At 40.3% G+C, this 12,139-nt stretch overlaps 1 protein-coding gene across 6 annotated transcripts in view; it reads right to left on the bottom strand.

Annotated features, from left to right (window-relative positions):
- The window catches only part of LOC109043589 (calcium/calmodulin-dependent protein kinase kinase 1), a 168,063-nt gene that overhangs the window by 21,182 nt on the left and 134,742 nt on the right, over nucleotides 1-12,139 (bottom strand). For all 6 annotated transcript variants that reach the window (XM_019060846.2, XM_072296961.1, XM_019060844.2 and 3 more), the window contains 2 exons: nucleotides 8,573-8,683; nucleotides 6,420-6,622 (listed from right to left, as the gene is read on the bottom strand). In XM_019060846.2, coding sequence (XP_018916391.2) covers nucleotides 6,420-6,622; nucleotides 8,573-8,683 — 314 coding nt within the window. The remainder of the gene's footprint in view (nucleotides 1-6,419; nucleotides 6,623-8,572; nucleotides 8,684-12,139) is intronic.

Here is a 12,139-nt window from a genome sequence, read left to right as displayed (position 1 = left end):
CCTTTAGCTGAGGCTAATCAAGAGGTTCATCCGGTCCAGGTATGGACAAGGTGGGAATTTATTGAAAGATAATTAAGTCCTGTTGCACCAAAGAGGTGTAGAGAGTTTTAGTGAATTTGGTCTAACCTAATGGAATTGACGCTCCCTCATTTTCACCAAAAATCTCAATTATATATTTTTCTCCGTTTGAGCAAAAACAAAAAAAAAAAAAAAAAAAACAATCCCTCATTCTTCCAAGATATTATACATTTTCATCTAAAAACGTCGTGAGCAATTGTCGTTTGTATTTACATGTAGGCCAATCAACTTTGGGTCTCAACTGGCGCGTGGACGTAAATTACTGGAAAAAACAGGTGCGCGGACAAAAAATCGTTGACGAAATGTCCTATAACCCCGCAATCATCCGTATTAGTATAATGAAGTTTCGATGGGTAATGACCGGCTACGAAAGCGTGATTTCAGCTCCGAGCGCCTTCATTTTTTGTGATACTCCACGCTTTGCCACTGAGTTAGTTTAGTTGCCTGTCCGATTTAAACACAGCTTAGATCATGGATCTCAAGCTCTCTCTCGTGGACCTGTTACTACCTTGTTTTAACGGAAGAAAAAGTGTCTTTTCACATTAAAGGCAAAGTAATCAGTTCTTAAGTCCTGTACATTTATTTCTGCATTTTTTTCTTCTTTATACTTATTCAGTGATGACATGCAAATTGCTGCCGGTTGCTACCAGCCTGCGACTTACAAACGTCAACGTCAGTGGCGTGCTTTGCGATGAATCGATTGATCTGCCGTTCAAACCTATGGTAAAGGATCGAAAAAGAGGGACTTCGATACGAGCACCTTAAACATCGATTCTTTACCATAGCTTCGAATGGGGAAAAATCGATAATCGATCATTCAAGCCGAATAAGAATTCGAATTTTAACTCCCAATTGAATGTTCATTCGTGAATAATTTTCCTTGACATTTTTGCAAAAACTCTGTGAAGAACTGTGAATAAAATTCTGCAATAATCAGATCGCATTTTGCAAAAAGAAACCAAGAGCATCATGATGTCGCTAGGATCGTTCAACTTGCAACTTACATTCTTTGCATTTGTATTAATGGAATCATGTAAAACTTAAATTTAGAAGGGTAATTTCCGTATTGAATTTTTGGTTTATTGGAGGTAAAGATCAAACTTGTTTAGATGATCAGTTAATATTTGCAAGGTCAAAAAAATTGCACAATCTTAGCGACTTTGGAATGCTCTTGGTTCTTTTTTGCGAAATGCAATCCAATTACGAAGGAAAAATTTCGCAGGTTTTCTAAAAAATTAATTTTCTTTTCGAAAAAATTAGAAAACGTCCAAGAGTCGATAAGGCGTTTTTTTCAGCACGACGGCAGCGCGGGTCACCATCCGATCCGGGATCAAACGGATCGCTTTCAACTGGGGATTCATCTCACATTAGCGTCTTTTCAATGGACGGTCAAACGCTGGAAGTGGCATCCAATGGTATCAATAACGGTTTTGACTAAGCGGGATCAAAGGTCTTCGCCTCCAAGACTTCATCGACTCTCAACTTCAGTCCTTTGAATTCAAACAAATTCCTTTCATTCAAAAGAACGTTTTCTTTAAGTAAAGAGAATGTTCCTCTCAATCAACCATTTTGTTTTGTTTATAGCGTAAGGATTCTTTTCATACAGGGTGATTCAAAAGTCCCGCAACAAGGGCTTATACCTCCCACGGTGGTTGCCCTATTTCAGGGGGATTCGGATTCCCTTAAAATTTTGGGGATTGGGGGTCCTCGGACCCCCAGTTGTTGCCTTTAACCTAGGATGACTCAAAAAATTTTAAGTCTCTATCTTAAATCTAAAGTCTATCTAAATTCTAGTCTAAAGTTACAAGGGTGATGCCAGGATGCCAGGTGCTTGTAGTGCGGGACTTTTCGACTATCCTATGTAGAAGGAAATTAAACTTGCCATCAAGGTACATTGATTCTTTGAATTGAAAAAGAAAACTATTGGGGTTAAAAAAATTCTTGCCCGTCAAAAAAAATTCTAAAAATTAAAAGAGAGAAAAGAAAAGGGTGAACCAAAGTTTTTTCCTTCATATCTTTCAGAAGAAATTGGTGAATTCCTGAAATTTTTGAAAATTCCTCGATGAAGAATTTTTCTTCAAATAGCATGATTTTTCTAATTAAACCATTTTAACAATTTTCCTTTTTTTTTTAATCAGTGAATCTTCCACGGTTATGGTGTACGACCCAGGCGTAGGCGTCCTATGCCACACCCACGAGAGCACCTTTAATTTGATTTTAACCGCCTATCGAATCCTCATCAAGGGACGCCGACCAAGTCCAGCCCCCTCCCCACCCCTCTCCCCGCTTAAGGTGGTTTTTAACCCTCGTCGAGTGATCGATAATGGCCAATATCCGCTCGGCTAACTGCCGCCCGTCGGCTTCGCTCCCAAGCGAAAAACACCGTACAAACATTTGAATGTTGCCAAATTCTCGCGAGAAAACGTAATGTTATTGGACGAAATTATCAATATTCTTCTTCAGAGCCTTCGAATATTTTAGATTAGTAGTAACAACTGTTGACCTTTTTTTGAGAAAAATTCGTACATTTTATAAATACGACTACGCAAAAAATTGTTAAAACATTCGTTTTTAAGAAAACCCTTTTTCGGTGGAAATTTGTGAAAAGATGAAAAAGATTTTGTGAAAAAAATTGGGCAAATGCTATGAATTTATTTACTATTTTAAAGACTTTCTCCTCCATTTCCTGAAAAAAATTGGGGATGGGAGGTCCGGGGTTCAGATAATTATGAATATTTTTCCTTGAAATTTTCAGAACATTTAAATTAGAAGTGAGGACTGTTGGCATTTTTTTTAAAAAAAAAAATCGTGAATTTCGTAAATAATCTCTTAAAGCGACTGTTGACATTTTCGTATTAGGAAACCCTTTTAAGGTATTACTAAACATAGGAAAAATTATTAAAATACTGAGAATTCAGTGAGCTTTTTCAGCTATTTTACTGGCTCCCTCCTTTAATTCCTGGAAAATTGGAGGGGGGGGGGGGAGCAATTTCACGTAATTCAAAAGGCGGAGACTAATTGGTGTCTAACAAGGAGGAGTAGGAGGGTTTAATAGGTGGCCAAAATCCCTAACGCAATATTTGAGGGGCTTGGAGGATAAAGGCGCATAAGTGCAGTGTTCGCTATACTTCAAGATATAAACGCGTTTGAAGTTTCGAAATTACAAGGATCCTTATGGCGGAAAGAAAGTTCAAACTAACTTCTTGATGCTTAAAAATTGGAATTTGGGAGTGAATGTTTCACAGTAAATGCATCAAGACTAGTTTTACTTGAAATTATGAATATTTCAATTTTTTTCAAAAACTGTTCTTATGTGCCTTGTCCTCCAAGCCCATTATTTGAACAGCCGTACTGAAAAAAAAAACTCGGCGTTTTTACCACGGTCCGTTGGTACCTGTACCATCTCACTTGTTTTACCAATTAATGGTAATTTTACCAATACAGGCTGGTAAGCTTACCTAAAAACCGGTATTTTTACTATTTTTTCCAGGTAAGAATACCACTTTTATTGGTAATCAATTCCCGGTAACTTTACCATTTTATCTCGGTAATTCTACCACAGTCGATAAAAAATATTGGCGTTTTTACCAAGGTCCAGTAAAATTACCGAGAAAGTTCAATAATTTTACCGAGATTTCTCGGTAAAATTACCAATTCCAAAAATGGTAATTTTACCAAGAAAAAAACTGGGATCAAATAGAACCCTGAATTCTTGGTAATTTTACCCTAATATTAGTAAATACACCGAGATTTTTTTTTTTCAGTGCGATATTCGAGAAAATCCATTTTATTTGAGGAGATCTGGCAGCATTAGGAGACTCATAAGGCGTTTCTCCTGAGCGGGAGGGATGGCGCCCCGAGTGCGTTTCACGGAGCGTGGAGCTATTCTCATTGAGACGAAATTTCCGCGCCCTCTCCTGTCCTTCCTCCCCGAAGCCGACGGCCCTCCGTGGAATTCCTCTCGTGTCGCGAACTTTATACCGCCGGACTCGAGGCTTCCTCGCTCTAATTAAATGTCCTCCGCCTGCGTCTTTGTCGCAGTCGTGAAAAATTAAACGGGCTCCCCGCACGAGGACCATCGAGCTTTCGCCTCCGAGGCGCTTTCGCATCACGGAAAAAAAACTCTCATTTATACTGCCGTGTTGAGTGGTCGTCCATCAATGGAACTCTAGCAAGCGTGAAGGATTTGCAATTTAAGTATTTTTGAAAAACGTAAAATTTCGAAGAAACACGATGGTGCAACTTGTGCTCTCTTAAATCAACTCCAAAGCTCAAAAAGCTCTCAAAGTTAAGGGTGTAATGGAGGGGATATCCCATACGCTACCCATGGGGTCCACCTCTATATCCAGAGAAACTCTCTATGCAGACCTCTGGTGTGAAATAGTTGCTTCAGACGCCGTGGCACGCTGCGGCACGGCGGGCGGGCAGAGAGCGCGAAACGCGAATTGGCGCCTACAAACCTAACAGGGATACTTCACGCATTGCGCAATGCGTGAAGTATCCCTGTTAGGTTTGTAGGCGCCAGTGCGTCGCCGCTCCGCTTTGTGTTAGGCTCTAATATTTAATCTCGCGGAGTCAGCGTTTTTCAACTCATGATTTTGAAATGTTTGCACACTCTGTATGGACTATTCTCAATTTAATTGATGAAAAAATATGTTTTAAAGGAAAATATAATGTGTGTTTTGTAAATATAAAGGTAGTTCCGTATCAAACTTAATGATTTCCAAAGCACACGAATTTCTACACAATTTCTTATAGCCTTTTATAGCCAATGGCGATAAAGTATAAAGCCCGGCGATAGGAACTATAGGCCGACTGAATACTTTTTTACAGCTTCGTATAGCCCGGCTATATGATTTGCTCAGCTTTCTACAGCCACATATGATCTTCAATAGCCTTCTTTAGTCGGCTACAAGAACTTCTATGGTATTTTAGAACGCAGTTCCTATCGCCAATTTTTACCAGGGCCAACCAGTGGCATGGCGTGCTTTGCGATACATCGATTGATCTGCCGTTTAAACCTAAGGGAAAGGATCGATAAAGAGAGTGTTCGCAAAGAACACATCAAACACAGTGGCGTGGCGTGAATGATCGATTATCGATATTTCCCCATTTGAGCTGTGGTGAAGAATCGATTATTAGGGTGCTCGCTGCGAACACCCTAACAATCGATTCTTTACCACAGGTTTAAATGGTAGATCAATCGATATATCGCAAAGCACGCCACGCCACTGATCAAACATCGATTCTTTACCATGGCTTCTAATGGGGGTTAATTCGATAATCGATCATTCACGCCTCACCGCTGGATCCAACTCTCCAACACCGGCGCTACCATTATTCCGCCCCTCTCCACCCCTCGAATTAGAATTCGACGAGGGATTTATTTCCAGGTTCGATCGCGAGCACAAGGTACACAGCCACACACCGGGGCCGGGGGTGTAATGTTTTATCTGCCCTCCGCTCTCGTTAAATTTAATGATGTTGGTTTTGCCGCTTTTATCACACTTGTCACCCGCAAAATTCCTCAATGGAAACTGGAAAGGGACGTGGGTTTCCGCGCTCGCGGTTGTCAAACCGCGAACGTGAAAAGTTATTTCTCCTCTCGCGCTGGAAAGCGTCGCTCCACAGACGAAAAATAAACGATACTACATTTCGATGTTGCCAAATTTCCGCTCACAAATTGGGCTTTACTAGAAACCTGTTCTGCCGTGCTAAGCACTGGAAAAAAAACACATTGGATCTAGAGTCCAGACTATTGAAAACACTGACAAGAAAAAGTACTCTTGATTCAATCGGATTTTTGCTTGAATCAAAACAAATTCCTCTTAAATTAAGAGGCTTGGTTCTTGATAAAAGCTAGATTCTGATTGAATCAAGAGTACTTTTTCTTGTCGATGTTTTCAAGAGTCTGGACTCTAGATCCAATGTGCTTTTTTTTCAGTGTGGGCTTTACTAGAAACCTGTTCTGTCGTGCTAAGGAAGAACGCCGAATGAACATTCGAGAGTTGCCAAATCGCCTCCGATAAAATTTTGTTTTTAGAAGGAATTATGCATATTTTTCCTAGAATCTTTCAGATATTTAAAATTAATCTGCGAACAATGTTGCCTGAAAATTGGGAACAAATATTCATAACTTTCCCGGTAAATTGGCATTTTATCAAAGGCAACTTGGCAACGTCTGAAAATGATGAATTTTGCTATTTCAGTGATTTCATCTGGAAAAGGTGAGACGAATTTTGAGGGAGACTCGATTTCGAAAATTTGACACTTACTGCTCTCTTGGCTTTCACGGTAGGAAGGTAGGGAAAGAGGAGAGAGGACGGCTGGACGGGGCTTACCTTGCCGCTGAACGGTGCGGAGTTGTTGCTAATGAGGGCCTCCGGGGCGGTGAAGGCGGGGGTGCCCGCGGTGGAGTTAAGGCAGGCGTCGGGCCCGTCGAATTCGTTGCAGACGCCCAGGTCGGCGATTTGCACCCGCCCATCCTCGCCCAACAGCAAGTTGGACGGCTTGATGTCGCGGTGGATGATCCGCTGGAAGTGCACTGAAATCACAAAACCACCCAATTTCAATTCATCTTTCTCTAAAAGGCTTCAAAAGCCATTGATACAGGGGCGGACTGGAAGTCGAAAAGTTAGGAGGCGACCTAGATTTTGGGGGCCCCTCCTGTCGTTCGGGGGCCCCTCTAAGGAGATCCGGGGGCCCTCCCCCGGAAAATGTGGAAAATTACACACTTTTTAAACGCAATTTTATGCATTATTGGAGTCAAATTCTACCGTATTTGAACTTCAAAATAACCCATTCTCAGGATTCTTCGGGGGCCCCTTCATCACAAAAGCTTTAGACGACCTTTCATGTCACTTAGAGACAAATTTTCAAGGATTTTGGGACCTTTTAGTGACTGAATAGGATAAAAAAATTACAACATTACAGGGGTAAAACCATAACTCGAAAAAAATTCGCCGCGGGGGCCCCTTCGGGACCTCCGTGGCAAATTGTTAGGAGGCGATCGCCTCCCCGCCCCCATGGCCAGTCCGCCCCTGCATTGATAGACATGTCGCAGGCAAATGGTAAAATTAAGCATTTTGTCAAATGCTTTGGCAAATAGTCAAATATTCTACGGGTAGCTTAGAATAAAGAAGGAGAGAATTAATGCATGGGTAAGTGCGGCTGAAACATGTTTTACTTGTTTTTTTTGTGTTTTTTTGCAGCTGAAAATGAGCTCGAAACAGCTCGAAACGTCCTGCTTTTTAGTGTTGTTAATGTTTCAGCTTTGTTTACCCATATTTTAAATCTCTCCTTCTTTATTCGAATATTCGGGCTATGTTTTTGTACTTTATCGTTCTAGCTTAGATTAAAATTGTGATTATTTTCCTAATTTTAGACAAAATAGTTAATTGCTCCTGTAGGAAAAAATTCTCGGTAAAAAGCACAAAATTATTTTTTAAACGATTTTTAGCCCCTGAACAGACACTTATCTTAAACTTTTCAGCGTGTCGCAAAATACAGATTTTTTTAGATTTTCAACATTTAAAAATATGATAGGCAATTAAAGAGGAGGAGACAAAAAGAGTTCGTAGGTTTGATGAGCTGTTTTTCCCAAAATATTGATAACTCGTGTGCTGTTCGCCATAAATTCACAAAATTTTGTAGACCACCAACCCCTCCATATCTTTTTTTTAACTCTTTGTCGATCGCTTTATCTAACGCTTTGTCTATCTATTTCAACAATCAGCCAGTAATGGCGAAAAAGAAAGCACAAGAGCCGTAATTTCAATTACAAGCTGCCTGGCACCCCAAGTAGCATTATTAAACGCAAAAATCGCGATATTTTGAAATTGAGTTGTGATTTATTACGACTTTTTGGCGATAAAGGCGCTGGGATCATCAACATCTGAGCAAGTATCCTCGATCTCGACATAATTTTATTTCAATTAATCGTGGTTTTTTTGCTCATTATAATTTAAGACGGGCAACTGAGCCCCCACTTTTCCAGGAAACGTTTAGGACTTTCTAGCAAGGGGGTTCAGGAGATCTTTCCAGGAAAATATTCAAAAATGTAACTTCCTTAGATACATTTGGAGGCTTTGAATTCTTACACAAAATTAGGCTGTATGCAAATTTAAGGTTCGACTCTACCAAGAAAAATCCTCGAGAAACTCTCATACTTTTCCCTTTTTCCTGTCGCATTATCAAATGAAACTAGGGAACATCCCGGTTCTAGTGCTATTTTTTATGGGAGAGAGGGAGGGGGAGGGAAAGGGAGGAGAAGGGAGAGGGAGAGGAGGGTGGAGGGGGAAGAGGGAGGGTTGAGGGGGAGGGGAGGGAGGGGAGGGTGGAGGGGGAAGAGGGAGGGGGATAGATAATACAATTTCAAATTCTAGGGAGAGAGCATGCAACTTCCAGCCATTTCCAAGAGCTACATCCATGGAAGGAATGCGGGTGAACTATTCACTGATTTGAAGGCTCGAGCGAATGAACGTATCGTACTTACAGTATTCCAAGCCGAGGATGACATCTCTAAAATAATTTCGAGCTTGAGCCTCGGAGAGAGGCTCATCTGTCGGGAGGCGCATGACTTCTCCTCTTTCCAGAAGTTCAAAAACTGGAAAAGAAAACGATTTTAAATTTATTATTCTGATAGCAGCCAACGGAAGTATTTTCACCGTCGGAATCAAGCAAGAAGAAACGAAATTACTTGAGGCGCAATACAGCTGCATAACACTTGCACACCGCACGTCACAACAGTGGATGTCTCTGTTTTTTTTTTTCGGTAAAATTCTCCAGGCCGACGGTTATGGGACATTTTGTCAACGATTTTTTGTCCATGCATGCCTGTTTTTTCTAGTAGTTTACGTCCAAGCGTTTTTTCGACAGGAGAGTTTTGGTCGATTTACCAATTGAGACCCAAAGTTAATTGTTCCACATGTAAATACAAGCGACACTTGTTCACGACGTTTTTGGATGAAAACGTATAATGTCTTGGAAGAATGAGGGTCCGCTTGTTTCTTTCTTCTTTTTTTTTTTTTTTTGTTTGATCAAACGGAGAAAAATATATAATTGTAATTTTTGGTAAAAATGAGGGAGCGTCAATTCCATGAGGGAAAATTTACTGAAACTCTTTACACCTTTTTGGTGCAACAGAAATTGATTCTCTTTCAAGGAAATCTCATCTTGTTACACCTGATCCGGATGAATCTTTTGATTTGCCTAAGCTAAAGGTTCTTAGATTTTTCCCGTGTACTATATACCTACTTCGCTACGGCGCGGCGCGGCACCATGAGCTACTTTTTCGCAACGGAGGTGTTGCACAGTATAATACGAGATCGAAGACACCCCAACGTATCATGATTGATGGCATCCTTCAAAAGCACGAAGTTCACTCACAAATTAAAACGAGTGACGACGACAAAAAAAGAGCGCGATAGTCGAAAAACTTACTAAGGCCTAGTATCTGTATTCAATAACGTTTAGCATGATTTTTGAACTTCATTAGAGGAAAAAGTGATGCAGAGATATGCTCAAATTTACCACCGAGGTTTCCTTACGAATCAATAAAGATAATAATGCTTGTTCAAAGAAGAAAAAACGCTTATATGAAAATAAAGGCCGCTCACATCAAGCAGAAACCCGCTTCCATTCAGCTATTTTATTCTTGATTCAAAATAAAATCTTCTTGACGGTATACTTAAACATGTTTCTGCATAAATCCAGTCTTAGTTTTTCTAATAATAAAAATCAAAAATTATGCTAAACGGTATTAAATACGAATGTTAGGACTTGGTGAATTTTTGGACTACCGCTCTCTATTTGTGCTGTAGTATCTTGATTTATTTTGCAAGGAAAGCTCCGGACTCCTAAAGGACGCCTGTTTTTCTTAAAATGTTGGAGCGCCTTCAATTTTGTATGATACTGTGTAACACTTCCGTTGCGAAATAGTTGCTTGAAGCGCCGTGGCACGCGCGGCGCGGCGAGCGAGGGCGACCAGCGCATTGGCGCCTACAAACCTAACAGGGATACTTCACGCATTGCGCAATGCGTGAAGTATCCCTGTTAGGTTTGCAGGCGCTAGTGCGTATGTCGCGCTGACAGCGCGCAGCTCATCTGTGTTTGGCTGTAATATTTAAACTCGCGGAGTCTGCATTTTTCAACTCATGATTTTGAAATGTTTGCACACTCTGCATGAATTATTTTCTTTTAAATTGATGCAAAAAAATTTATTAAAGGATAAAGTATGTTTTGTAAATATTAAGATGGTTCCGTGTCTTCAATGATTTCCAGCACTTTAATTTTTTTACATATATATTTATGTTGTGCTTTTACTGTGCTGCAGCGTGGTGTACGCGCAATCAAACGCTCCAAATTGAACGTATTTGACTCTAAAAGATCGATGTACAACTGGGTTAAAACTATAAAGATTGCGTACTCCCTGGTTTTTTCCCCTCTTTTAGTCATTTTTGTATAGGTTCTTTCACCACAACTATGGCTCATCGAGATTATTTGATAGCATCGCCTGGGAAAGGTTTTACAAATGTTTGCCATACGTTTTAAGAAAGTAAATGAAATAATATTTTCATTTAAAAATAAAATAAAATATATTTGCGAGGTGTAATTTACATCAGGAATTTTAAGGGTAGAAATAAAACCAAATATTCACCAATGACAATTTGAAAAGATGAATCAAGGGAAGAAAGTAACATTTTATTTAAAAACTGGGGTATCATGAAAACACCTTCTCTCTCAATTTTCTCATTTCGATACTGTCAATACAATTTTACATACGGACTAGAATATGACGCTTGGACCAAGTCACTGTTGCCTATTGTACGCGCGGACGTAAACTACTGGACCAAACAGTTGCGCGAACAAAAAATCGTTGACGGAATGCCCTGAGACCAGGCCGACGGTAAAATTTTCGAATTGAAATTGAAAGTTAGAGAACGATAATTCGGTAATTTCAGAAAAACATCATTGATGTTTCCGACAGTGTTGCGAGATTTAATAATCATTCGTTTTAACCCTTTATTGCATGAGCTGATCGCCGAGAGAAAATCTACGTTGTGCGGTTTTCTTTCGATTATGGAGCAACTGGGGTAGAAATGTTTTAAAAGCTTGGAGATTAGAATTCTAACGTCCCCCCCACCCGCCTTCCAAAAAGATGTTGTTTAGGTGCGATTTAATACTTCAGAGGACTAAAGCCAAAAAAAAACATGTTTTCACGCAACGGTACGCAATAAAGGGTTAAAGAATACAGAATAAATTGAAATCTTAACTCAATGACCTTGCAAAAAATGCAGATCGTTAGGATCGCCATCTGGAAATCGATGTTTCTTTACCCAAATCGGGTCGTTTCACCATCTTTAAAAAATTCAGCTTCCATCCCATATCCCATTCTGCCTAACCCAATCGCATTTAATGGAAGCAGCTTCTAGAAAGTGATCAGTGATTCCCAACTCCTTATCTGGAGGGCTCGCAAGAATACAGATTCTCTAATTCCATGCTCATTTATTGCCACCAGGCAAGCAAGGAATCCTTTCTTCGATACTTGCGATCGTACACCCTACAGCCCAGAAAAGTCGCACGAAGCGGGTTCATTTGAGGAGTTCTCTCATTTTCTTTGAGGTTAGTTTTCATTAAGAATCAGGACCTATTGACTTTCAGAATCGAGCTCTGTAACGCATGAAGAGAATTTAAGATTGCTCGGTTCCGTAGAGAGACAAAGGCGGAGGAAACTAAGGAAGGCGAAGTGGAAGTTGAAGTCAAGAGAGAGAATGCAACAGAAAGACGGCTTTCGAGCCAGTGTACAACTGCGGGAGGCAGTGGCGTGGCGTGCTTTGCGATATATCGATTGATCGGTCATTTAAACCTGTTGAAAAAGATCGATAAACAGGGTGATCTCAGCGAACACCTCAATAATAGATTTTTTACCGTGGGTTTAAATGGCAGAGCAATCGATACATCGCAATTCACGCCACGTCACTGGCTGGAGGTGGTTTCATTCATGAGCTGCTGGCTAAATATCAAATGAGTCTGTTGCACACTTTTGCTGGAGCAAAAAGAA

This window comes from Bemisia tabaci, chromosome 2, assembly GCF_918797505.1.
Source record: "Bemisia tabaci chromosome 2, PGI_BMITA_v3".
Taxonomy (NCBI): Eukaryota; Metazoa; Arthropoda; class Insecta; order Hemiptera; family Aleyrodidae; genus Bemisia; species Bemisia tabaci.
Note: the sequence above shows the minus strand (reverse complement) of the source record. Positions and strands in the feature narration are given on the sequence as shown.